Source organism: Solea solea, chromosome 3 (assembly GCF_958295425.1).
Source record: "Solea solea chromosome 3, fSolSol10.1, whole genome shotgun sequence".
NCBI lineage: Eukaryota > Metazoa > Chordata > Actinopteri > Pleuronectiformes > Soleidae > Solea > Solea solea.
In genome coordinates, this window is record NC_081136.1 from 822,162 (window position 1) to 849,826 (window position 27,665).

Sequence of the window (27,665 nt, forward strand, 5' to 3'; positions counted from 1 at the left end):
CTACACTGGCTTCTCGACGACGGCTACATCCATATGTTTGTATTTTTTAAATCTTTTGTACCATTAAATTAAATTAAAGTCAACAACGGCAAAAAGGGAAAGAAGCAGACTTTCTCTAAAGAGACGGACGACGAGGGGAAAGTGAGCGAGGACAAGGCGGAGCTAACGTGTTTGGGGAGAAATGGTTATTTTCATGTTTTGACTGTTTGGACAGTAAAAATACACAAAAGCACTGATGTGATGGAACGGTCGAGAAGGTCATTGGGAGAAAAACGTGTTCTGCTGATCACAGAGCTATTTCACACACACACACACACACACACACACAGATGGAAACTGAGGCCTAACCTTTGCTCCTCGTGCAGAGTCATGTTACACCCCCTCTGCTTTGATACGCCCACCCCCGTCCAAACCACTGGAGCAGCTGCTTTCTGTTTCTAGCGGTTCAAACTATTTTAGGAAAATCCCAGCGAACCAGAGGTTGAATGCCTCTTCCTCGCTGATTACAGAGTGTTTTTTTCTTCCTTCTTGGAACTCCCTCTGGCTCATATTCCTCTAGGTTATGACAAAGCCATGTTTTATATGAGGCCGACTCAGTGTGGACGTTCACAGTAGCTGCACATACGTGTGGAGACCATCTGCAGCCCTCACCCACGTCCTGGTCACATGACAGCATGTGCTTAACCAGGCATTTACACCATATTCAGGGTTTAAAGGGATTATTACCTTTGTTTTATGGGTATCTGATTCCAGTGATTTTCAATTCTCTGCCATTCACCGACTTAAAAGACGTCTCGGCTGATTGTCATACCTCGTCCTCATACCTCGTCCTCATACCTCGTCCTCATACCTCGTCCTCGTGCTGACTTTAGGGATGAAGACAACATTGGTGTCAATAAAAGAAGGCTTTGTGAGGACCGTGCTGCCGGCCCAAGCAGCTCTCCAAGGACTGAGGGAGGGCTTATGAAGTTTGGCACCATGTGCTAACCACATTAGTGATGCCACATTAGCAGCATGACGCCAGCACCATCCAGCCCCGCCCCTCTCTCCCTCTCTCTCCCCCCCTCTCTCTCCCTCTCTCTCTCATCCATATTCCACTTCTACATTCTCATCTTTCCTTTGAGAGTTGTTGTTCCGCTCACACACGTTTCAATTCCTCTTTTTCTCCCCTCATCTTTCCCTTGACGGGGATTTGAGAATGAGTCACTCATCGAGGACTGCAGCATGAAGATGACCACGCTGAAATCATGGCGATGGATCCATTGTCTCACTCTCACACACACACACACACACACACACACACACACAACGTAACTATATGACAAAAAGGGACTTCACGTCCACGTCCACGTCAGGTTGCAGAGAATGATGAGACGTGACAAAGGCTGAATCTTCTAAATAGCATGGTCCGACTGTTACACAGCGGCGATAGAGAGCGTAATGAGGCTGAGGAAATTGTTTTCTATTTTAACACGTCGACATGAATAGTAAGATAATTGGATCCAGGGGACGGAATAAAAAAAGGAGCGTGGAGCTAAATACAGAGAAATACAGTACGTTCACTTTCACCTGAGCGTGCCAGCAGCAGCAGCAGCAGCAGCAGCAGCAGCAGCAGCAGCAGCAGCAGCAGCAGCAGCAGCAGCAGCAGCAGCAGCAGCAGCAGCAGGTCTGAACGTGACACACACACACACACACACACAATCGTGCTTTCATGCAAATTAAAGACGCTTACAGTGGTCCCACGGTTTCACGCTCACACATAAGAGCCTGTGATTGGGCTCTAAAAAGCAGATGGTCATCTCACGGACGCACCACAGCTCTTTATTTACACAGAAGACCCTCAAACACACTTCCACAGCCCTGACAACCTCTCTTCTGTTGACACGGTGCGTTTAAGGAGAGCATACTCTCAAGAATCAACAACTCTTCAGCAGGAAACACGACTCAAACGTCCTGGCCAACGCTCCTCGCTCCTTCATATTTAATGCCTCAGTCACTGGTCGTGCTCTCATCTTACGGGGCCCTAATTTCCTTTCTCCTGGCATCTCAGCAGGAAGAGACGGCCGAGCCAGAGCAGCAGCCACGACACGGGGCACAGCTTTGGAGTAAAAGCAAAGGATGACGAAGAGTCCTCTTCCTCCCTTCAGACGCACATAGCAGAAACTTGACCCGACTTGCTCGCTCTGAGTCGACGTGCCCCGTCTGGCCTCTGAGCACCTGAGGAATGTAGTTTACCTTTAACGGGAAAAATATGTGCGTTCGTGTTCAAACAGAACAAAGACATTATTTTTGGCCCCGGAAACTGTGAAACTGTGAAACTGTGGTGATTTTAACAAACACCAGAGTGCGTCTGGTGTTGTTGAAGAAATGGTTTGATCCGTCTTGGGTCGACACACGTGTCCACAACAACGGCCGTCACTTCTGTCGGGTGTTTGTCTGCTATTGATACAGGCCTCACACTGTGTGTGTGTGTGTGTGTGTGCATGTCAACATCTCCCAAAGCCAGCGACCTGAAGGGCTGATGGAAAACTTTTCCACCTACGGTCTGTGTTTACAAGGATAACAGTGTTTCTCCATGTGCGAGTAATGCACACTCGTCTTCACGCGGCTAAATGAGGAAGACGCTTGTGACGCGTTTACCCTGAAAACATGTGTTTGATGGATTCTTACGAAGAGGATCTGAAAAAGGAACAAGTCTGGCCCACGCTGGTCACGTGTTTATAACGTCAAACAGCTGTGGGCCGTTATTCATCACCCTACACTTCACTAAATGACTAAATGACTGTCACTGTTGTCCATCAAACTGAAACGATGACAAAACGACGATTTCCAAAACGTATCGCAGATTCCAACAAAGGTGTTGAGGGTCCAGCGTGGAAGAATGTGAGGAATCTTAGAAGTTGAGACTTCAAACATCAACAGACTGCACCGCTCTCTCTCTCTGGAGCCCGTGGTTCACGTTTAGGTCGTCAGTGTGAAGTTTCCTCTTCATATTTATGATTTATTTATTTACGAAGAACCTCACGCTCTGCTGGGTCATGTTTAAAATACACATTCTATGGCATTATTTCATTTAATAGAGATTTTACACTTACTTACAGTAAAGCTCTTCACATACTGGACCTTTGAGAGGTCGATTGGAGGATTCAGTCCTTCATGGAAACTGAGCTTTGAGTTTTTTTGAGTTTGGACACCACAAACTTTTGGGTCAGGGTCTGGGTCAGGGTCTGGGCCTCTTCAGAGCCACAGAGACCTGGTTCCACTGCCTCTGCTCAGAGGGTAAATGGGGCATTGGTGATCAGATTTAGTGCATAAAATGGTCTAAAGACGTGCGTGTGTGTGTGTGTGTGTGTGTGTAGTTGTCACTAAACAACGCGGTTTAGTCGTGAAGATAACGGTGTGTTTGAACAAGTTTGGTCGACAGCTGAAGCTCGTTAAGAGAGTGTGATCGATGCGGAATTGAAACTCTTCGACTGACACCGCCTAACGTCGACTACTACGACCAAACACACATTAACCAGCACGTTTCCTGTCCCCAGGGACACAGACAGGGACACAGACAGGGACACAGAGACAGAGGGACACACACAGACAGGGACAGACACAGAGAGAGACCACCACCACCACCACCGTCCTCACCGAGCAGCAGCAGCTTGACCTCGCGGGCCGCCTTCTCTCCGTCGTCCCGCAGATTCCTGTCGATCATCTTACTGCGCTCCACCGCCGCCTTGTCCTCGGTGCTCAGCGTGCATCCCATCCTCGACTCTGTCCGTTAAACCCCGGAGGTGTTCGTGTCAAAAACAACAACAAAACACTCTAAAATACCCACATTAAATTGTTAAAAAAACTGCCTTCGCCCCGCACACACACATCAACACACTCTCTCACACACACACACACACACACACACGCCCTTTTTTCTCCTCTCAGGAGGAAACGATGCGATTTTCCCTCTTAATTGTTGTTTCTTTGTTGTGTTTCGTTCAAAGTGTGATTCCTTCACGTGATTAAAGGCCGTGATAAAACATCCACGCGGCGTCAGTCCGTGTCAAAGCTGTTTGAAAAGCGAGCAGATTCCGCGGAGAAGTCTCTCCCACGCGTTCGCCTCCATTCGCTGCGGCGGCGACTGTTTCTCGGCTCTGACTGGAGGCTGAGGCGGCAGCGGCAGCGGCGACGCGCGGCTGCGCGAGCGGCAGCCGCGGCCACACTTCCGCCCAACACTTTCACAATAAGAGCTCTCGCCTTCAGTATTTTCATTTATTTATTAACTCAGAGAGAAAGTTGTGCAAGTTTTACACCAGAAAGAATGTAACGTGAATAATTGAAGTCAACACACACAGGATTTTTACAACTAAAAAGTAAAACATATTTAATCTTCTGAGAAATCTGTCATAATATTATGAGGAAAAAGTCGTAATATTAAAAAGTCATTATATTATGACTTTTTTCATAATATTTTAGTCTTTAGTCATAATGTTGTAACATTTTGAGAAAAAAGTCGTAATATTGTGAGAATAAAGTCATAACATTACAAGAAAAAAGGCGTCATATTATGAGGAAAAAGTCATAATATAAGAAAAGTCATAATACTTTTACTTTTAGTCATAAAGTCATAAAATTATGAGAAAAAGTCGTAATATTATGAGAATAAAATCTTAATATTAGGAGAATATTGTGCATACAGACAGATAAAAACACTTAAATATGATAACTATTGCACAGTTTACTCTCTGCTGTGCTCAGGCTCAGTGATATGACCCAGGAGTTTATTGCGAGAAATGACGGATAATTAAAGTAATGGAACGTTGCACTTTACTCCTTTATGGGCAGTCAAGCACAGTGTTTAAGAGCTTTAATCTTCTACACAGGCTGAGTCATTCTGGTTTCCTGCAACACATCAACATGTAACAGGATGTCATGTGGTTAATGTGGTCGAATGCCTTTATTTTGAAGGTACACGCCCTAACCACAGATGTGTTAAAACATGCACAGAACAGCTTCACTCACTAAAGAACAGCTCAGTTCATCTCTACAAAATCCTCTGATCAAATAAATATTCAACACCTGTGCGGGTGAAAATGGTGTCATTGTACCTCGTCACTTGTGTTTCGTTCCCATGGAAACAAAACCTCAAACTGTGGGGCCGTGTCAGCTTGACGTGACCATTGTTTGTGGTTTGAATAATTTAGCACGTGTGACTCTTCAAAGTCAGGCTGCTGCTGCTGCTCTTGCTGCTGCTCTTGCTGCTGCTCTTGCTGCTGCTCTTGCTGCTGCTCTTGCTGCTGCTCTTGCTGCTGCTCTTGCTGCTGCTGCTGTTCTTTCCCCAAACTTTCCACTCACATGGAATTTTACACGATGACCTTTTCCTTCGTAATCCCGCGCGCTCCGTGTCGTCCACGCCGAGATAACAAAAGACAAATCAAACAAAAACAGCACAGATTTGTAACTTGTGTTCATTTTCCCAGTGAGACGACAGATTCTGTCCACGTCTGCTGGTAAATGATAGTTTATGATTCTTCTCCAGTGTTTAATCGTGTATGTACACGACGGCCCGTGTTTGCATTGTGCAAAAAGCGACAGTGAATCAATATTTAGGCGCAGTTTGATGTCATCGAGCGTGAAATCACACAAGGATTTCACTTTACTTGTGACTTTTATGTCTTTCCGTGACAACACGTGGGCCAAATGTGTGAGTCGTGTGACGGCTGTTGTAAAAAAGGATGGAAAACACTTTAATATCAACATTATCATTCACTGCTGTGTGTGTGTGTGTGTGTGTGTGTGTGTGTGTGAAACAGTGAAGTCGTCCAGGTGAGAGTCAGAGTGTCTCTGTGTCTCTGTGTTTGACACAGAGACACAGAGACACAGAGGGATGATGGATGGAAGTGAAGCAAACCCTCTGCAGAGCAGTGACGGAATGGTAGTGCTGCCCTCCGGTGGTGACAGTGTGTACACGGCCTTTCAGGATCAAACCCAGCCTTGAGAAGCAGTCGTTTTATTGCTCCTGCGATGGAGGAAGTTTATGAAGCAAAAAACAGCTCTCAGGTGATATCACCACGCTGTCATAGATATGAGATTATTTTCATAATCTGACTTTGACCCAGATTATGAAAAAAGAAGTTTGTGACAGGGACCAAATGGTTTGGATTAACCTGCTGGAGAGGATCTACAAGGCGCTTGTGGCGCTTTATTTATGTGAAAATCCATTCTCTGAACTCCAGATTGGCCACTAGAGGGCGACTCCAATGGTGGCAAAATGAGCCCTAAAGCTGGAGCTGCATGGAGAGTTGAGAGGTCAGGAAACAAAACACTGACGCTCGTAGTAAAGGAGTATAAACAAATATAAATACTCAATACTTAAATTAAATTAAATTAAATTAAATTAAATTAAATTAAATTAAATTAAATTAAATTAAATTAAATTAAATTGAATTGAAGTAAATTAAATTGAAGTAAATTAAATTAAATTAAATTAAATTGAATTGAATTGAATTGAATTGAATTGAATTGAATTAAATTAAATTAAATTAAATTAAATTAAAAATACTTAAGAACAATAAAAGTCATATACTTCTGGTCAGATTCTTGTACTTTTCTCAGGTGTTAAGTAGAGTCATTTGTGTGGCAGCCATCTTGGAATCGTACCCAGACGGGTTGTTGTTATTTGAGCGTGCTCCGTCCTTCCTCGCTGAAACTGGACCTCTATTTGAAACTTGGCTGATGAGGAGCTGATTGATTGCGTCTCCTGGGACTGAGGAGGTCTCCTACAGGAGACTAAATAACCATTAAACGAGTGGAGTCCAGTGTGATTGACAGCTGTCACAAAGCAAATGTCTTGAAGCGTCACAATTGGAGTTCCTTTTATTTTCAACACTGATCCACAGTTTTATCCTCCACACGAGGGCGGTGGCGTGCGCTGGTGCCAATCCCAGCTGACAGAGGGCGCGAGGCCTCTATATCTTTGTAGGACAATGTGGGAAAACCACGGCAGTTTGTGTTTGGGAGACAGAGACGCTCGATTCCTGGCTCTGCTGTCGTCGTTACGCAGCGTGTGAAACAAAAACGAAGCAAAACAAATCATTTATGGCACAGTAATGAATCGAGATAAGAGATTAAAGAGCATTTGATTTTCATAACCCTGTGAAGCAACACAAACGCAGATAAGACCTCGGTCTTCCTCAGACACGGATGCTGCTTTGAGAAGTTACTCGTTACAGTGATAGTTTTATATCAGTGGATTTAGACGCTCTGCGTTAGATCTGTACGTCTTCTTTATTTTGTCTGCAACAAATCGACAAAGAGGACGTCGTTACGCAGAAGACGAGTCTTTATGATCACAACTGAACTTGAGTTGACTCTCATCCTTTCTCCCGTTATCACCGAGGTCAGATAGTTCGCGTTGATACCGGCGAGGGTTTTGAACTTTGAACCTCCCGTCCTCTTTCTTTATAACCCCAGAGCTGCAGCGTCTGTACTTTTAACCTGGCCTCGGTGGCAGCAGCTCCGTCAGCTCCTCCACCGGTACAGACAAGCTGCACACACACACACACACACACACACACACACACAGGGACAGACGGAGAGCCGGCTGCCAGGCAGACAAACAGGCGCACAATCACAAGAAGGGGAAAAAGGAAACAACCATGGGCTGCTGTAACAGGGAGTGTGGATTCCTCGTCGGAGCTGCGTTTGGAGCCGTGTTGGCCATCCTGGGAGGCGTCCTCATCCCGCTGGGGGACAGCATCATTGAGGGAACGGTGAAGAAGGTACGGGTGCTGGGCTCTGCATGCTGAGATCAAGGTTTAACTGCGAGTGCATTCGTACAAACGCGCTTCAGAGAGGCTCAGCGTTTCATTTCAGAGGCTGGAGAACGTCTCGGGACGTCGATGCGATACCAGAGCAGTCACCTTGGCCGTGTACCAGCGGGGCAGCTGGCCCGCTGGTACCGTCCTGAGACGTGTTATAAATAGACCTGTCTGTGTGTCTACGGGGGTTTAGGAAGCCGTCATCGAGAATGGGACGACAGCTTATGAGAACTGGGAGACGACAGGGTCGGCCGTGTACAGGCAGTTCTGGTTCTTGGAGGTGAAGAACCCTCAGGAGGTCTTGGACGGTGAAACTCCGATGGTTCAGGAAAAGGGGCCGTACACGTACAGGTAAAGGATTCTTTCAGCTTTTTCTGTGTTTCCTGTGTTTCCTCTAAATCCAATCATCACCACGACCTCTGTGTCCAGGACGAGATATCTCCCCAAACAGGACATCAGGTTCAACCCCAACCAAACTGTCTCCTACGGCCAGCCTTTGGGCGCCATCTTCGAGCCGTCCATGTCCGTGGGTTCAGAGGAAGACAAAGTTACCTCCCTCAATCTGGGGGTCGTTGTAAGTGCGAGACGATTCCCGAAATGTTTGCTGTGTGTGAGCTGACAAAGGTTCAAGGGTTTCTTTTTGTTAAATAGCTGAAATACAGTGGAGGTATTTCTATGTTCAGTCCTGAGGAAACATTGAGCTCTCGCAGTAACACCAACGTTATCTCCAACGTTAAAATACAGCGGTGTAAACTATAATCCAAACCCAACACCAAGGCCGCCTTCTTGTTTTGAACATTCCGTTTGTGGCGATTTGGCACCAATGGAACTTCAGCGCGATCATCCTTCATTAGGAAGCTCGCGTACCACTGGTGGTACACGTACCACAGTTTGAGAACCGTGCATCTAAGATATGTTATGTGACCTCCAAGTTTCATTCAAAGACTTAGACTCAATATCAGATCTGGTTTCAAGACCTTATTTTGGAACATGTAGGACGCTAACATGAAACGGTTAGCTGGAAAGCTAACGCACAGAAGGGATGATTTTAAACATTGACAATCATGTAACAATGATGTTTAGGTGTGTGTGTGTGTGTGTGTATATATATATAGGCAGCTAGTTTGGTTAGCCAACACTGGTAAATGTACCCAAAGGTAAGGTGCACTTAGCTACGACAGCTAATTCAGTTAGCTAAAATCGAATGAAACAGTTAAATGATGCAAAATCATTTCAATAATGAATCTTTTGATCATGAAGACGGTTTTAAGAATAGTTTTACAGTTAAATGTAAGAAAATGTGAAGCTAATCTTTCACAGCCACACTATCAAGTGTTTTAGTCCACGCCCATGTCATAAGAAGATTATTTTCTGCTTTATCTCGTGAAGCAACAGCAACAACACAGCACTTGACTTTTGTGTGACACTGTCTCCACGAATGAGTCGGACGTAAAAACATAATAAACATGTTAGCGTTTCATTGTCTTGCACCAGGGAGCGTTCAAACTGCTGCCGCCTAAAATCCTGAATCTCTTGATAAAAAGGACCAACTCGTCGTTGTTCCAGCGCCGCACGGTCCGGGAGATGCTGTGGGGCTACAAGGACCCCATCTTTAAATTCCTAGTGGGCGTGTTTGTACCTGTAAGTGCACGCGATTGAACATATATATATATATCTATATATATATATCTATATATATAGATATATATATAGATATATATATATATATAGATATATATATCTATATAACCAACATGTATAGAATAACCAGGAGATCTGACACCAGGGGAATCACATGCTTTCGTCCTTTTTGCCAGTACAACGGAAGCGTCGATGGCGACTACACGATTTATAACGGAAAAGACGACATCTCCAAAGTGGGAATCATTGAGCGGTGGCGTGGTGAGACGTGAGTCCAGTTTATGAACTAAGTGAAGGAAGTAACATTAAATTAAATGAGTCCCATTTCAAACACTGTATGATTGAATATGACGGTGTTTTAACAGGAGTTTGCCTTTCTGGAACGACACGTACTGTGACATGATCAACGGCACAGGTATCGTTCAAAAATCCAAAATAAAAAGAAGAAAAAAGACGGCACACGAGTCACATTTCTGAGGTTATTTCTTCTCTTGTTTTTCTCAGACGCTTCGTCTTTCCCTCCGTTTGTGAACAACGAGAAGCCGCTCTTTTTCTACTCGTCCGACATCTGCAGGTGACAGCGCACGCTTCTTCATTTCACCTCAATCTAGTCTTGAGTCAAGAACTCAAGGTTGAACAAAATGACTTTGAGACGTGCAATCTTTGAAGAGTTCATTCCTCTCAACAGCCACTAGAGGTCAGGGCCTTTCAAGAGCAGAGTGAGACTGAAGACTCTTGATGTGTTGCTCTCTGTCTCCAGGTCTGTGTCGGCCACCTTTGAGAGGACAGTCAACGTGAAAGGGATCGACATGTTCCATTTCACCCTGCAGTCGTCCACCCTGGCCTCTCCGACAGTAAACCCAGACAACATGTGTTTCTGCCCGGACCCAAAAGTGAGCAAGAACTGCACCTTGGCCGGAGTACTGGACATCAGCGCCTGTCAGGACGGTCGGTTTGCATTGTTTTTATTTGCAGCATCAGATCTCAGAACCGGTTCCCAGAATTTGCCTTAACTGTCTGTGTTTCCTGAACAGGGAGACCGATATACATCTCCCTGCCCCACTTCCTTCACGGCAGTCCGTCCCTGAGAGAAGATGTGCTCGGTCTAAACCCGAGTGAGGAACACCATAACACCTTCCTCGACGTTGAACCGGTAAGAGCCGGAACAATCACTGTCCTCTTCAGGACTGCGTTCAGGGGGTTTGGTGCTGAGGCAGAGTCTCTGTGGTGTTTCTCCACCAGATAACCGGGTTTACCATGAAGTTTGCAAAGAGGATTCAAGTGAACATGATGTACGGCCCATCGAAGGACGTCACGTGAGTACGGTTCTGGTTAAAACTTCTTAAAAAAAGAATAAAAAGGACCTTATTTGGGGACTTTAAAGCCTGGTTAGCTGGTCGCTTTAGCTTAGCATCAAGTTGGAGCCCCAGAGTTTGTCTTCAGTTTGACCAGTTAGCAGATTATCAGATTAGAAAGTGAAGGTTGTCTCTCTGAATGGAGGTGTTTGGAGACTTTGGAAGACTTATTTTCTTTTTTTGATTTACCATAGCACATTTTGTTAGATTAATGCTAAGCTAACCGCTAACAGGCATTAGAGTGGCTAATCTCTTCACAATGAAGTCTCGGCATGACAGAAAAGGCACAGGCGCGCACGGCATTTCCCCTAAAATGTCAAATTATTTAAGAGCGACTGAAACAGAATCGTGCTCTAATTCTTTTCTCTGCAGGATTTTTAACAAAGTCAAGGATTATACTGTGTTCCCCATCGTTTGGCTGAATGAGGTGAGATAAAAGTGGAGCCCCACAGTCATGGAGTGTTATTGTGTGTGTGTGTGTGTGTGTGTGTTAATCCCTCTCTGTCTGTGTGGAATCAGACGGCGGAGTTGGACGACGAGACGGCCGACATGTTCAAATCGGAGATCACCGGACGTATCCAGATCCTGAAGACCTTACAGATGGTGTTGCTCGGCATCGGTTTGGCCCAATTCGTCATTTGCCTCATCTGCTACTGCGTCGTGAGGAGTAGAAACAACAAGAGCGCCACCGTGTGAAACGACGACGCACTCGTGGAATTGTGAAGCACGAGCTGCTGCGGCAGCGACGTCAGAGCTCTCGATGTAGACTTGCACTTTTGTTTTTGTAATTTTTAGTGTTATTTATAATGTTGTTTCCTTTCATAACACTGTGATTTTTGTACAGCTCCAGAGCTGAATCACTTTGCCGAGCGTTCGTTAACTCAATCAGGAAAATGTGTTTGACATCCCATTAAAAAAGAAACGCACAGAAAATGTTCACGTTCTTTGCTGAACACGTGAATAAAAGCTCAGATCAGCGAGTTTTTATGAAAACTTCAGCTCAGACTGAAACAAACATTTGCTTTGTGCGCGGTCAAGCACAACTATTCAGTTCCCTCTTCACCTCGAGGGCTCAATAAATCAAACAAGCAATAAAAATGAGCTGAGGCATGATTATACTGTGAGTTGTTTGGTGAGAAAGCAGCATTTCTGTGCAGCAGGAGACCTCTTTTTGGGCTTTTTATTGGTGTTACGTTACATTCAGAAGCCTCCTGGGTGTCTTTGATTCTACCGTTTGGTCTCAATCTTGCATTTCACACTTACAAGGGATCGTTTCATTGAAATTAAGACAGACTTGGGATATCCCAGGGACTGCACGCTGAGGTTTGAAATATGAACCCTGTTCAGCTGCCATACATTAATACACCAATTCATTTTCACTGCACGTAACATAATATACTACGCCACGTTAAGTGTAGAGAAAATAGAGTATGACAATGAAACGTCTCTCATTCAAAGTCATTCTTATCCGACCATATTTATTCAGGCTAAAATGGCATTAATAAATAGAAATACATAATGTTTAATGACACTGAAGTTACTGTGAGCTAAACATGACGTGGTTTTTATGAACCGTGGGGCATTTTCTGAAAAATGAAAATAACAGTGTTCATCTCCACAACTTGCAGATACGGTCAAAAGTTAGTTGGTGAAATTATCTTGAATTTATATACACAAGGTAAACGAAAAAAAAGGCACATTAAATTAACAGGATGAAACAAACAAACAAAAAAAAACTGTACACAAGCGACAAATAATTATCTACTGTACATGAACTAAGTGTATTCACATAATACCAAATGGTTTATCTCACGAGCTAGCACGGACTAGAACTACGTTACTGGGCAGATTGTAGAAAACTGGATCCAAAGAAGTGAGCGGCATCATCGCAGGCGACATTTCTACGTATTACGCTAACATTCATGATTCACCTGACGGCAAAAACTCAACGGTGTAAATCTGTTTGGGTTTATACATTTAATCCTTTAATCCAGGCAAAGATTAAGGGAGTAATGTGACATTTTGGGGGAGGCTATACTTAGCTAATTAGCCAGCATTCATAGCTATAGTCTTCCTATTTTTAGCCTAGCTTCAGATAAAGGAATTAGTCTTCTAATTTCCATGCTAAGCTAACTGCTTAAGTTTCTTTGTTGACATCTGGAACGTTAGCTCAAGATGTTGCACGCTGATCTTTGAAATCTAAAACCCAGTTAAACTGCCACACATAACTAAACAATTCATTTTCATACATTTAATCCAGGCAAAGATTAAGGGAATAATGTGACATTTTGGGGGGCGGGGATACACTTAGCTAATTAGCCAGCATTCATAGCTATAATGTTCATATTCTTAGCCTAGCTTCAGCTAAAGGAACTTATTCTGCTTAGTGATTACAAAGTCAAACACTGAAGCATTGTTTTTGAGTATGAACTAGTTTAGCCTCTTGTAATTGTGTAAATGTGTAAGCTAACGGCTCAGGTTTCTTTGTTGAGCTAACGTAGCAGATGTTAGCTCAGCAAAGAAGCAGTTAGCTTTGTTGTTGTCGACATTGTCATTGAATCTTTTCTTCTGTGTAACTGTACGACGCGTCAAAAATGCCCTTTTTATTCCCGTTAACGTGCTTCTGTGCAGGAAAAAGAGAAAGACACAACTTCAGCTGAATTATTGAGCGACATTCTGGTTCATGTGCGCGTGAGTAACACATGAGTAACAGATAAATAGAGCACTGATTCATTCGTCTCAGTCTCTTAACACTGTTTGTGTTTAAAAAACAGTGCCGCGGGTTTAGTTTGGTCTTTAAACTGAACTTTCTTTTTTTTTACTTTACTTATGAACACAACGGTTCATTCAGACTTATTTTGTAAAACATGTGTGAGTGAATCTAATGTAACACAGAGAAACACTGTCAAACACGAATGTGTCTCCGCTGAGTCCAAACTCTCGTGTGATGTTTAAAATGTGCCAAGTATATCGTTACTAAAGTTACTGATTAACGTGTTTTATCAGGATTTATTAGTGGTCCTCAGGGGACAGGGACAGGGACACTTGAGTTTACATTGTGAGCGCGTCAGTGGCTCGTGCCTGCCTGTGCGTCCTCGTCCGACTGTACGTCTGCAGGTTGAGATGAGGATTTGTAATCTGCCTGGAAGGATACAGGACCAGACAAATGTCAGTTTGTGTAGCTGCCAGCCCCACCCCCCCACACCCCGCGTGTCACACCTCCGGGAGGTGATTGCGCCGGTTGCGGCTCTTCCTCCGGTCCAGCAGGGGCTTCAGTTTGGCCAGGTCCCCCCTGAGAGGTCCGGGCGGCTGAGGCTGCTGCTGCTGCTGCTGCTGCCGCTGCTGCAGGTTCTGGAGCTCCTTCCTCTCTTTGCAGTACTGCTGAACAGCCAGGCTCTCTGCAGGACTGAAGGCTGCCAACAGGGCCTTCGGGTGCAGAGAGCTGGCCCAGGCCCAGGGCGACTGCTGCTTGTCGGTCAGCACGCTCACCATGGCCTCGCTCAGCACGCGCAGGCGGATCTTGGCGACGGTGCGTTTGAAGCCGTTCTCCGTGGTCAGGCAGTAGTACAGGCCCTGGTCTGAGAGCTGAGCGGAGCGGATCAGGAGGCCGTGCGCCGTGGAGATGACGCGGTCACTCAGCTTCACCTGCGGTCCACACGGTAAGGTTGAGAGTTCTCCATAAAATCCACAATGTTAAAATCATGCGTCATCACACAGTGAGTGAAGAGAGATTTCCATGGAATAAAAATCTGTTTACTCTAGAACGAGCCGGGCTCTAATGATGACACACGCCATAAAACTTAAAGAGATTTACTTTCTCGTGAGGAAACACTTCACAGGAAGACGGCTAAATCTGGAACATGAGTTCTTTTAGATTCATAATTATTGATAATAGATCACGGAAAGACAGTTACTATTTACATTTCCATTGGTTTCACAATACATCAGAGATTCTAAGATTTAATTTTCATATATCATGTCGGGCTGAAAATGATTATGCGATTGACGATGACTCATTTCATTGTTTTGGTAAAGTTTCAGCTTCTCTTTAAGAACTCATTAAGACTCATTTGAGTCATTTGAGGTTTGTTTTTCCAGGTTTGGGGAAACCAATTTATTTTTGGTATTTTATTGAGCGACAAGTTCTCAATTCATCGACGATGAAAGTAATCGTTAGTTGCAGCCCTAATATCAGGATTCATGCATATCAAAAAACCGGAAAAGTCCGTCCTAAATCTGGACGTACGGCCAACCTAAAGTTGTGTTTTTAAAGTTCTCCTGTTTTCAGGGCTTTGAAAAAGCCGGCACTTCTAGAAGAAAACAAAAATTTGGCAGAGATTTAGCTTGATTTAGCTCGTTTTAGCTTGATTTAGCTAGTTTTAGCTTGATTTAGCTCGTTTTAGCTTGATTTAGCTCGTTTTAGCTATTTTTAGCTTGATTTAGCTCGTTTTAGCTTGATTTAGCTCGTTTTAGCTTAATTTGGCTCAACCACGTGACTCGTCCATCACGTCTAAACCAACCTCTTTCCTCCTGTCGTTGTCTCTTTGAATGAGCCACCGAATGGAGGCCTGGGGAGACTTGGGAAGACACTCCAGGAAGGTGGTGTTGTTCTTCACGCCATATTGTGTCATCTCCACTGCGTTTCTGTAGGCTACACACACACACACACACACACACACACACACACACACACACACACACACACACACACAGACGTCACTCACTCACAGATGGACTCAAATCTGTCTCCAAGTCCCGTCAGCGTGGGTGGAGCTTAGTCGGACACCTGCAGCTCTACCACGCCGACCACGTTCTTCCCGGACCGGGAACTAAAGAACCTTCAGTGAATTTGGACTCGTTTACCGCGTGGTTTTGTGTCTCCGCTCCACTGGAGCTCTGACAGGACGGGACACGGTTGTGACTCATTAGCGTTAATGACCATATGGTTCGTGCTGATTTTCGAGATGTAAACGGTTTGTGATGGAGATGGAAACTGAGGCGTCTGGGGAAGCAAATCCTCTGCCGTCACGAGGCTGCACCCTGCCAGTCGACTGGATTAAGTGTGGAGGAGAATCACAAAAACCCAGTAAAGCCTCGACGTAAACAACTGTGACTGTACAGTGGAGAACAGACTGGGACCATTGATCCATCACAGAAGTTTGTGGAAATGACAGAATTCTGCAGCACATTTCTCATCGTTAGAACAAGAAGAACCTGATTAGCCTTCACGTTAATCACCTTTAAGATTGAATCCTCTGCACTGCGTGAGTGGATTTCCGTGCATAATGTCCTGTCTTCTGCTTCTCCTGCAGAAAAAACAGTAGAATGATTATAAATACACTGAAAAACACATCATCATCATCATCATCATCATCCAAATGTTTCTCCTCTCATTAAAAGGAGGAAAATGTGACAGTGTTGTTCCACTGGGTCTGGAAAACACGACGAGGCCGCGCGAGTTCTGGTTCTGAGCTGAACTCGACCTGCGTCTGACGCGCAGCTGTCGCTCGTACACGTCTGTGTTTTGTCTGGACGGACGTGGGGGGGGGGACAGAGGGAGGGACGGAGGGAGGGAGGGAGGCAGGAGGCCTGGTGACTTTGACACACAATATCTTACATTCTTAAAGCTTGAGTTCAGTCAAATCCATTTTAAACCTGATAAATGAGTGAAGATAAAAGCTTTTTTCACCCTAAAATAAGCAGCTAAAACTTCTGCTTTTCCTTGCTTACATATTGTTTCCATTCATTCATAACTTTGCACAAAACTTCAATGTTTATTTTCTTTGTTTATCTGGTTGCAATTCCAATATTTTATTCCTTATTTGCAGAGGTGTTTAATAACTTTATTTTTCCATTTAACTCTGAGAACACATAGTATTTTGGCTGATAAGGTAACATGACTATGTCACTTTAACCGTACAGTTTATTTACAGATACACAACACAGAATTGTCTCATCTCCTTTATTTTAGCACAAAGTACTAAAAATGTTTAAAATCAGGATTAAATTTGTGAAATTTGAAAACACGTCGACTTGGCTTCGTTTTCACACTCTGTTTCTGTGACATTTAGCATTTATATCTCATAAATAAAAGATTTAAAGGTGCAGTCGGCGGGATTTTTGTTTCACGCCATTGAAAATGTGGGCGTTGTGATGTCGACCAATCGCAGGGCAGATCAAGGAGAAAGGGGCGCCTCCTACTGGCTGTTCTGCTTAAAAGAAACTGCTAAAAAAAAAAAAAAAAACACACGGGAAAAGCAGCTGAGGACGGAGCGCCGTGAACCCACGGTGGTGTTGGAACCCTCACCCTGCAGCTTAACTGCGACATGAACACAAATACTTGATAAGATTCAAACATCTGCTGTGAGCTCTTGTTTAGTTAACACTTCACTCCACTGTCGCGCTGAACCCGGCTCCCTAATCCACACCTGTCAGGGATTATTATCTCCTCTGCCAACAGAATAATCCTCGGAGGACACTCTGTGTTGGATTGATTTCAGATAAAAACCTCTGCGTACCTTTTGCTGCTGGGGTAGAAGCGCGAGCAGCTGAGGCCGTCCCAGGCACAGTACGGGTCGCGGGCGAGGCAGCAGTCGGCGCAGGCGGCGCCGTACGCGTGACAGCGGTGCAGGGAGACCTGCGACACCCCGAACTCCGAGCTGACGTACAGCTGCTGCTGCAAAGTAAACAGTTCAAATGTCAGACGTCCTGTTTGTCTTCACAAGTGGCTGCGCTGACGGGAAAATGAGCCCCAAACAATTACCCCTCATTATCCCCCCCGCCATCCCCCGCCTCAGAGAGACGCGGCGGCACTCACACATTAAAGCAATGAAAGTGAAGGGATTTCTTACTTTTTTGGGGGAGATTCTCAGGTTTGTAACAGGAGCCTGGTTCTGAAGGAAACAAGAGAAAGTCACCACACTGTTAACAATTATTTCAAGGAATGTGGAAATACACGGATTCATTTTCTTGGCAGGAACTCAAACATCAATCAGTAAAAAGTTTAATAATCCCGTTTATTTCTGATTATTTCTGATTAAAACAACAGTTTTAGGGATGTCCATGTTTTCCTGTCACTCTTGGCAGCAGAGGTGTTTCAGCCAAAAAGGACCCGCCCACAAATTTAATCCTAAAAACAAAACCCTGGTTTAGACAGCAACGAGTGACAGATGAATCACTTACAAAACTGTTTTTATAATCGACTACACAGAATAGTATTAGGACCATATGTAAAAAAAATAAAATAAAATAAAAATGAAAGAAAGAATAAAAGTAAAATAGCATGAATTCTGACTTTAATCTCAGATTTCTGACTTTTTTCCACCAAGATTCTGACTAGTCTGAGAATTCTGATTTAAATCCCAGAATTCTGACTTTAATCTAAGATTTCTGATTTATTTCAGTAGAACATGAGGTCAGTTTTATTGCGGTGAAGACGACACCGCGGCCACATCACAAATCTCAAGGCTTCAAAATGGAGGTTCAGATTGAGATAAAGATGTCACTGCTAGTTAGCACCTGGTTAAAGTCAATAAATCCTGAAGAGAACAAACGATCTCAGGAAGAATCAAAGCAGAGACATCAGGTCGAGGTCGAGGAGCAGCTTCTATCCAGATGTCTTCAACCTACTGAAGAATAAATCTTTCCTGATTTCTGTTCTGTTATTTGAGATCAAAGCAGCCGTGGCATTAACACGTGATCACAGGCCGATCGCCACGTGATCACAGGCCGATCGCCACGTGATCACAGGCCGATCGCCACGTGATCACAGGCCGATCGCCACGTGATCACAGGCCGAACGCCACGCAATCACAGGCCGATCGCCACGTGATCACAGGCCGATCGCCACGTGATCACAGGCCGATCGCCACGTTAACGATTCAGCTCAGATAAAACTCTTCTCACGGTATGTTTCCCATCATTCTACGCTGCACAACATCCATCTCCTCAATAGCACCCTGTCCTTGTCTGGATGCCCCTGGCCTTTGTGATGTGGCCAACTGTGCCCTCCTCCTCCTCCTCCTCCTCCTCCTCCTCCCTGCCTTTGATACTGCTCAAGAAAAGGGATGAAAGTGAAAGAGAGAGAGAGAGAGAGACGGACAGCAGACCTTAAACACTTCCAGCTCCTCCAGGATTAGATCTTCATGCAGGGAGTGATTGCTTGGCAGGACGATCACCTTCTGTATTGTACCTTTGTCTGGAGGCAGAATGCACACATGTCATGAGATGTAACACACACACACACCCCTCATTTACTGTGTCACACACACACACACACACACACACACACACACACACACACACACGATCTCCAGACAGACTCTGGTGAAAAAACCCGTGTTTGTGTTAGAATTAGGCCTGATAGCCATGACCAGGTTCAGGTGGCAGGAGTGGGAATGGAAGCTCGTACACTTTCAGAATGGAGTTACAATTAAGTGACTGTGCTTTGTGCAGCAGCAGTCTCTCACACACGCACACACACACACACGCACACACACGCACACACACACACACACACACACACACACACACACACACACACACACACAGAGAAAGAGCTCCTGGAAAAGCCTGATAACGGCGTCTTCCCTCATACTCGAGACAAGAAAAAGCACAATTTCTGGCCTAAATACAGTGAAACAGAGAGTGGAGACGGTGTCGAGCGAGTCCCAGAGCGCACACGCAGACACCTGCATGTGTAACACACACACACAGACACACACACAAATGAGTCTGTTTAAATGATCCGTCTCTGAGCTCAGATTGTGTTTTTCCCCACACAGAAACATGCGAGAGCATCTTTGACCACTGATGCCACCGCTCATGGATCAGCAGCACGGACACAATCATCTCCACACCCACAATTTACATGATCACTGCGATGATAAAGATAACAACGTTTTCCAGGACCTGTCTTTGACCCCGCGGCTGTTTATCACTGTGTTATCTGTTTATCTTCTAATCAGCTGTGGTGATGACGATCCATTCAACAATCATTTACTTATCACTGGAGACACGACTGTGGATTGTTTCCACTGTATTTAAAAAGTCAAATCAAATAATATAATAATAAAACGGCGTGATGTCCGCGCCTCGCTGTCACGCACCACGCTGTGATTCCGTCGTTTCGTACCTGTGCCCAGGAACAGGACGTGGTAATTGCCGTCAGCGGCCATGACCTGGTCCACGGCCACCGACGTGTATCTGTAGTCGGCGTTGGTCCGGACCACCAGAGGTCTGCGCCCCACCGGGTAGATGGGGTTGAACATAACCGGGTGGTTTCGCACGAACGTCACCACGTCGTCCGGGAACTCCTTCGTCGTCTGGATGTCCGGCGTGAAAGCTCCACCTGGGCACTGGAGAAACGGGAGTGTGGGCACAGCGTGACAAAAAAGAATTTGCCAAAATAGTTTTTCACATCAGAATGATAATGATAATAATTATAATAATAATAATAATAATGATAATAATTTACAACAATCAGCAAAAAAAACATGGATACTTTGCTTGTAACTAACATAAATGAATGGGGTTCCACAGGGGTCTACACTGGGGCCGCTGCTTATTTGATGTGTTTAAATTAGTTTTTCTTATGTCAATTTTAAATTTACAAAAAGCTAAACTTTATATGTTGATAGTACATACAAGCTAGGTCATTTTTATACTGCTTTGGTGAATATTAAGGGCAAATTTGAGGGTCAACATTATTAAACTTATTATTTAACACCGAGCGTCTCACTGACGACACTTTTGCGTCACCAAAAGTAAAAAAACCAACTACTTTAATGTGCAGTAAATTGTAAATAACATTATTATCATTAGTAGTATAATAATAAGAATAATAACAATAATATTTTCCTAATATTTTTTTTAAAATGGGCATATGCTCTTCCTCACAGGACATTTTCTGCCCCTTTTATGGTTAAAATAAGCAAAAAAAGGTCCAGACAGACATTTTGGACATTGGGTTAGGTGTTGCAGGGTTAAAACTTTATTGACTAAAGTATTTTACTTTAATGAGTATGTTTTATTCACCTCAAGAAATATTAATATTAATAGGCAATATCAGAGTTTGACCTGTGTTCAGTGTTATTACCAATATTTATATGTATATTATATTTATTTTAAGGAAGTCAGAATACGATCTGAGATAAATTAAAAATAAATGAACTCACAGTTCCAGGACGTGGGTAAGGGATGCGTCCCTGGAACGCCACCCACTGAAAATTGGGCCCCTCTCGATGAGCGAAGGGCCCGTTGAAGACGGTGAGGATGTCGGCCATGTTGTACACGCACACGGCCGAGCCTTTAAACACGGAGCTGAGGAGACGAGAGTCAGACGTTCAGTCAAACCACACAGAGGCAGTTATTAGCATCATTGTTCTGGAGGATGTGCGAGGTCATAAAGTCAGGGCGGAGCCAACGTCTAAAAAAACAACCCACACTGCTTCATATGACACAATTCAGATTTCTGATATATCCAGAGATGGAGACACAACTGAGAAGTGAAATGAAGAAGAAGAAGTCGTCGTGTTAAGACCAGAGCAGTGTAGGACCTCTGTAACTTAAAGGAACCTCAGAACATGAAGAACGCGACTTGTCCAATGATAATTCTAACGTTCTCTTCTAGACTGGGTCTGCTGCAGGAGTCTACAGGACTGTATTCTGTGTCATTTGTGCTGAGACTCCGTATCTGAGTTTGCAAACTGTCAAACTGCTGCAGGCGAACATCAGGAAACAACATCAAGACTGAGACCAGATGGTGAAGCCACCGGGACGCTGTAAGCGATAGCTCATCATCCCGACGTGCTGTTCTGAAACATGACACATGACGTCTCTATAATGTAACAAGCACATCCCCTTCCTCCCTCCCTCCCTCCCCCCTGCTGATCTCCAGTCAGTGATTAACATAACCACTGACGACTGCAGGAATGTTACGTTTGGCTTTTTCACCACTGCAGCTGCTGCTGCTGCTGCTGCTGATGCTGCTTCTGCTGCTGATGCTGCTGCTGCTGCTCGTCTTACCTCGTGGACGTGAAGACTCCAAACACCAACAGACTCTTGGGTTGATCGGTTTCCAGCAAAAACACGTTTTCTGCAAAGAGAAAAAGACAAATGTAGAGAGAGAAGTGTGTAAAAAGTCTCTTCTATCTCTTTTCTCCTCATCACTGAGGGTGAGCTGATGTTTGCAGATGTCAAAGCTGTGGCTCAGGAAGGAAACACTGGTTATTAGACTGCAGTCCTGATCCAGACCAAACAGATGAAGCTTGAAACCAAAGAACACAAATAAGATGATCTTTAAATAAAGTTTCAGGAGGTCATGAACACAAAAGAAGAAATTCCTTTCTTTTACCACAAAAGTAAATCAGTTCATCTGAGAGATTTCTCCAGAGTTGAAGTGAATATTTAAGTTTTTATCCTCACCAAGTTCATCGAAGTGCGTCTCGGTGCCGTCCTCCTCCAGAACCGAACACACCATCCTGGCTTTGAGGAACGTGGTCCACTTGTTGACCAGACTCCGCTGTCCTCCGATGTCACTCTGGAGACAAGAGCGTCGCATGGATAGAAAGTGGAAACCAGATGAAACCAAACAAAAAACCCAGCGCTGATCTGGTCTGCACTCACCGGACAAACTCTGGCCACCATGGTGTGGATGTTCTTCGTGTTCCCGTTGTTGTCCGTCAGCCTCTCGCGGAAGAAGAAATACAACTTGGCGTCGTTGGTGTCGGTCCCGTCGGGGATCAGGTGGGCGTCGATGAAAATCGGCTCTGAACGGAAAGACCAATCATTATTCCCATGATTTGGAGAGTTGTGAAAATACTGTGCCAGTATACAGTCCTAGTGATTTTGGAAGATTTCCGTGTTGCTTTAGAGCGTCCACGGCGTGTCCACGGCGCGTCCACGGCGCGTCCACGGAGTCCCGGCGCCTCAGTACTCACCACTGAGCCACTTGGAGTTGTGCTGGTCCGTGCGCACCGCGTTACGTTTGGTCAGGCTCCTGAAGATGGCGGCGTCCGTCCCCATGAAGTCGATGTACATGCCTGAGAAAAGCTCCTGGTCTACGGGAAACAACACAAACACACACTCCATATACAGTATACGGACCATACACACACGAGGCTTCACACACGATTAAGGTATATATATATATATATATATATATATATATATGTATATGTATATATATATATATATATATGTATATGTATATATATATATATATATATATATGCATATATAGTGAGAGAGAGAGCGAGAGTATGACATAAATCAACATTTTATTCCAGGGATTTAGGGAGTGCTTTTGAGCCTTGGCTATAAATCCACTGTGCGAGCCGTCTGTTTGTGTGTCCTCATATTAAACACATTGTTCCTGACATTTACTCTAATAAATAACTAAATAAATTGTTCCATATTCTTTGCCACTTATGAGGCACTAATGCTTCCATAATTCCTTCACTTTCACTTCTCCATGTGTTTTGTGGAGGATGTGGGTCACGCTGGGAGAACGTGGCCGACAGCTCTCAGGTGGCTAAAAACAGGGCCCCGAACAGCAGGGACGGCGGAGACGGGGCCCAGATTTTCTCGAGCGTGTTTCACTGCCTGTGTTTGTGCTCGCGCTGTATCACTGAGCGGCTTCCTTCCTCCCGTAGGTGGAGCCGCCCTCTGGCCTCCGCGCCCGAGCATCTCTGGCACAGCTCCTGCTGACACGGCAACGCTCGGGTGTCGGAAAGCGGAGCCGAGCGTGCGATCTGTCGCCTTTAGCCGCGTCGACGGCAACCCGACACTCGTCCACCGAGTCGTGGATCAAAGAGCAGTTCAGTTACAGAGGAGTGAGACCTGAGGGAGACATCGGCTCAAGTGCTGGACGAGGACTGAACCTGAAATCTGAACTCTTCTCACTTTCTGACCCGGTTCAGACCTGGTTTTTACGTCCGAATCATGCGCAGATCACACAAGTGTGTCATCAGGAGAATCTGCACTTTTTCCCCACGTGGAAGTGGAGTTTTTAAATCTTAAAACAACACCCTTGACATTAAAACCAGGACTAAAGGAGGCCTTTGTGTAGGAAATTTATACTTTAATTAGTATAAGCTCATCCCCCGTAAAAGGTACCAAGCGTTTGAAGTTAAGTGTTTCTAGGAGAGTTAGGTGATGTGGGAGGGTCAGGGGATGTGGGAGGGTCAGGTGATGTGGGAGGCACCTACTGAGCATGACGGAGACCGTGTTCACTTGAGGGTTGAAGGAGCACCTCCCTTTTCCAGATTCAGTCTTGGAATCGATGTGGAAAACTTGTTCCTGTCACAGAGAGAAGAGGAAGTCTTGTGACAGTTATTCCTTATGTCCGGCCCTGCTCACATTTCTGTCCCTTTTAGTTTTAAGGAAGCACAGAAAAGCCGCCGTGGGCCGGTGGACGGTAAGAAGAACATTCCATGTGGGAGGAGAGGGAGGAAATTCCCTGCTAATGTGTTGGAGAGCGTTCTCTCCATCGCAGGTGAATTAGCTGCCAAGTTTCAACCTCCCCCCCCCCCGGCTCAGGGACCGGACACCTTCTTTATCTCTGTGAGACATTCCAGTTCTGACGCTTCTTTGAGTGGAAAAACGTGTGAAATGTGACATTTTCTTTCCTTCAGGGGAAAAAAAGTGAGTGTTTGCCAAGAAAAGATTCTGGAAATGGACGGATTTCATGTCACTGTTCACCCCGACATTACAATCATGTGTGTAGTCTGTAGAGAATTCACTTATGTATATATACACACACATACATATATATATATATATATATATATATATATATATATATGTATATATATATATATATATATATATATACACATATATGTATATATGTATATACACATATATGTATATATGTATATATATATATATATATATATATATATATATATACACATATATGTATATATATATATATATAACCCTAACCCAGCCAGAGAGATTCACACTTTCTTTTTACGCCAACATGTAACGACACAGACACACACAGACACACACAGACACACACACACACACACACAGACACACACAGACACACACACACACACACACAGACTGCAGACGTCCTCTCTGGCTCCTCCCCTCTCTTATACTGAACAGATCCCGTCTCCTCAGACATGTTTGAGGCTGAGAAACTGCAAACAGAGTCGTTTTGCCTTTCAAACAAAAACCCCCCAAAATGACAGAAGGCACCGCAGCACAGGAAAGAGTCTGGTTAAGAACTCTTCCTCTTCTGTTATTAGCGTTTGGCAGTGGTCGTCGAACACTGCTTCCCTGCACTCGTGTTTTCACCCTCTCATCCGGAACATCTCCTCTAACGGCATCAGAGTGACGACATGAAATAAACTGTCATCACGTAGACTTCACGTCTCTGTAAAGCAAACGCTGAGATTCTCTTAGTGACGGAGAACAAGTGAAGAATTATGGAGTAAAGACAGTTTCTTTAGAGCTGCAACTAACGACTATTTTCATCCTCATCATCCATTCATCTGTCGAATCTGTCTAAAAACGTTGGTCAAACCTGGAAATCATGAGGTTCTCCAACGTCTTGTTTTTGTCCACAAACCAAAATGATTCACTTTTAATGATTTCTTTGTTTATACGGAGCAAAGAAATGAAAGAAAGAAATTATTCAATATAAGAAGCTGAAACCATCTTGTTTTAATCATGAAAAAAGCTTCAAACCGATGAATCGAGTAATAATTAATAATTTCTTCAAAATTCTAAATCTTTTTCAGACTTAGAGACCATAATGTTAACGTCTCAAACCCAAATGACCTGCGTCACGTTAGAAAAAGTCCGACTGTGTGGAGGAAACAACGACTTTTCAGTCGTAATTATGATTAAATTAGAGACAGAGCAAGAACGACAGCAGCGATGATATTTGACATCATTTCAAAATAAAAGTGAATTTATCGTTCACAATAATAATAATAAAACATTTGTTGGCCCCTGCGAAACAAATCTGTATGTTTAATATAAAAGACATGTATGTTGAGGGGCCCTCTCACCTCTGGTCTGCGGCCCCTGTTGACGTAAACACAGACGGGACTGTAGGCGCCGCTTCCACACATGAACACGTGCGTCCTGTTGTACGGCTGCACCACGCGGATGAAGTTCCCGCAGCCGTGCTGCAAAACAAGAGACCAAGAAAAGTTCAGCTGACGTTGAGACGCCGTCTCTGTGAGTCATGACGATGAAGCAGAGAGCGGCGAGTGACCTTTCACCTCTAATTTAATCAATAACACAAATAGATTTCATTTATTTTGACTCTTTGTTCAAATTCAACACACTCCACAAGTGCAGGTGCTCAAACACGTCGTTTTCTCTGTTTTTCACTGTTTTTTGACAGTTACAAACAGGTGTTTGGAAGGGGGAGGGGCGAAGCGGGCAGGGGGAGGGGCTCTCTCTCTCTCTAAGTTTTAAAGGTTGATTCCTTTGTTTTTCTAGTTCACTGATGTGAATCAGCTTCAGGTTCACGTTCATAAATCACATAAATCACTAAACTGTCCTCAGCAGCAGCAAATATGACATAATGTCCTTTTTATTTATAGTTATTAAAGCAAACGTATGAATAACAGATGCTCTGATGCATTTCTGCTGAGGTCGTTATAGCGTCATAAAAAATAATGACTGTTTTCATATTATTGAAATGGGCGGCCATGATGGAGTGCAGTGAAAAAGAACAGAGCGTAAATCTGTTTCCTGGCTCGCAGCCGACAGCAGAGCCTGTTTATCTCTCGTCAAGTGTCCGCTTCCACGCGGCGTACAGTAGTCATTCTAACGTCTTTGTTGTTATGACGGTCACATGATGGTCACATGATCGCAGGACACTCAGCGTCAGTAAAGCCGCTTACAGACGTGTTTGTCTGCGGGGACGAGACGCGACCGCGCAAAGACTCACTGTTGACATTTACTGGAACTTTTCTTAGTCGCCGTCCAAACGAGAGACGACAGAGATCGTTCAGAGCCATGACGTCACTGCATTATTATTATTATTCATACATAAATTTCAGTTTCAAATCCAGCATCGTACAGCTGTGGTAAATTAAAAAGATTTATATTTATATTTAGAAGTAAAAAGTATCAAAAAAAACGAAAACTACGGAATGTTACGCGAATCCGTGTTTGTTGCACGTTCCTGTATTCTGGAGGCGCTAGAACTGTAGATTACAGATGTAATTGAAACTTTAATCCAACTGTCTGGACATTTTCCAGCTCATGCCGTGTGTGGAGGTATCTCAGTGAGACAGATCTGTGTGGAAAAAAACCCTAAAAAAAACAAGAAGGTAAGTGCAAAGCTGCACTTTGAGGCTCATGAACTTGACAGAAAACAAGTGGACAAAGGAGAAGAGGGCGAGGAAAGAAGAGGAGGAGATGAGGGAAGCGTATCCAGGGAGCCGTGAGGAACTTGGCCGAGGCTGCAGGAATGGCAGCTGCTGCGGCTCACGGTCGGTGCACGGCTCCACCGAGAGCCATCAGTGAAAAACAAGACAACTTTCCCTGTCACACACCCATCTCTGTTATTAATCCTCCTCCTCCTCCTCCTCCTCCTCCTCCTCCTCCTCGCTGTCCTTCCTTTTATTTCCTTTTATCACTTTCTCTTCTCATCACACTGCGTTTCAACCCTCAGAGACTCAGGACTTCACCCAGATCTAATGTTCGCCTCACCGGCCACAAAAATGTACGTGGAGCCACGTCCCGGTTTCTTTTTCTTTTCTTTTCCTGCGCCAGACAAACACAATCCAGACGGACGGCCTCGAGTTCAAGTGGCGATCACGTCGAGTGCAGAGGAGTGGAGACTTCTGAGCCAGCGGCAAACACTTCATCCACCTTTCGGGCCTGG

General features: G+C 44.5%; 3 protein-coding genes across 5 annotated transcripts in view; 1 reads left to right on the forward strand and 2 right to left on the reverse strand.

Annotated features, from left to right (window-relative positions):
• Positions 1-4,144, reverse strand: part of gnai1 (guanine nucleotide binding protein (G protein), alpha inhibiting activity polypeptide 1) — a 15,625-nt gene extending 11,481 nt beyond the window's left edge. The window contains exon 1 of the mRNA XM_058625070.1: positions 3,640-4,144. Within this exon, the coding sequence (XP_058481053.1) occupies positions 3,640-3,757 (118 nt within the window). The 5' untranslated portion in view covers positions 3,758-4,144. The remainder of the gene's footprint in view (positions 1-3,639) is intronic.
• Positions 4,145-7,314: 3,170 nt separating this feature from the next.
• On the forward strand, positions 7,315-11,914 carry cd36 (CD36 molecule (thrombospondin receptor)). Its single transcript, XM_058624851.1, has 12 exons — positions 7,315-7,766; positions 7,999-8,156; positions 8,235-8,379; positions 9,300-9,446; positions 9,623-9,714; positions 9,812-9,861; positions 9,951-10,020; positions 10,207-10,394; positions 10,481-10,599; positions 10,689-10,762; positions 11,174-11,228; positions 11,321-11,914. Exons 1-12 carry the CDS (start codon positions 7,644-7,646, stop codon positions 11,495-11,497), a joined length of 1,398 nt encoding a protein of 465 aa, XP_058480834.1. The 5' UTR covers positions 7,315-7,643; the 3' UTR covers positions 11,498-11,914.
• Positions 11,915-12,247: 333 nt separating this feature from the next.
• The window catches only part of sema3c (sema domain, immunoglobulin domain (Ig), short basic domain, secreted, (semaphorin) 3C), a 33,177-nt gene continuing 17,759 nt past the window's right edge, over positions 12,248-27,665 (reverse strand). For 2 of the 3 annotated variants that reach the window (XM_058624849.1, XM_058624848.1), the window contains exons 5-18: positions 25,831-25,950; positions 24,010-24,100; positions 22,741-22,860; positions 22,427-22,569; positions 22,226-22,340; positions 21,827-21,896; positions 20,977-21,121; positions 19,935-20,157; positions 18,910-18,998; positions 17,653-17,694; positions 17,320-17,477; positions 16,040-16,107; positions 15,322-15,452; positions 12,248-14,446 (exon numbers count right to left, since the gene is read on the reverse strand). In XM_058624849.1, coding sequence (XP_058480832.1) covers positions 14,015-14,446; positions 15,322-15,452; positions 16,040-16,107; positions 17,320-17,477; positions 17,653-17,694; positions 18,910-18,998; positions 19,935-20,157; positions 20,977-21,121; positions 21,827-21,896; positions 22,226-22,340; positions 22,427-22,569; positions 22,741-22,860; positions 24,010-24,100; positions 25,831-25,950 — 1,947 coding nt within the window. In that variant the 3' untranslated portion in view covers positions 12,248-14,014. The remainder of the gene's footprint in view (positions 14,447-15,321; positions 15,453-16,039; positions 16,108-17,319; positions 17,478-17,652; positions 17,695-18,909; positions 18,999-19,934; positions 20,158-20,976; positions 21,122-21,826; positions 21,897-22,225; positions 22,341-22,426; positions 22,570-22,740; positions 22,861-24,009; positions 24,101-25,830; positions 25,951-27,665) is intronic. The other variant, XM_058624850.1, reaches the window with a different exon arrangement.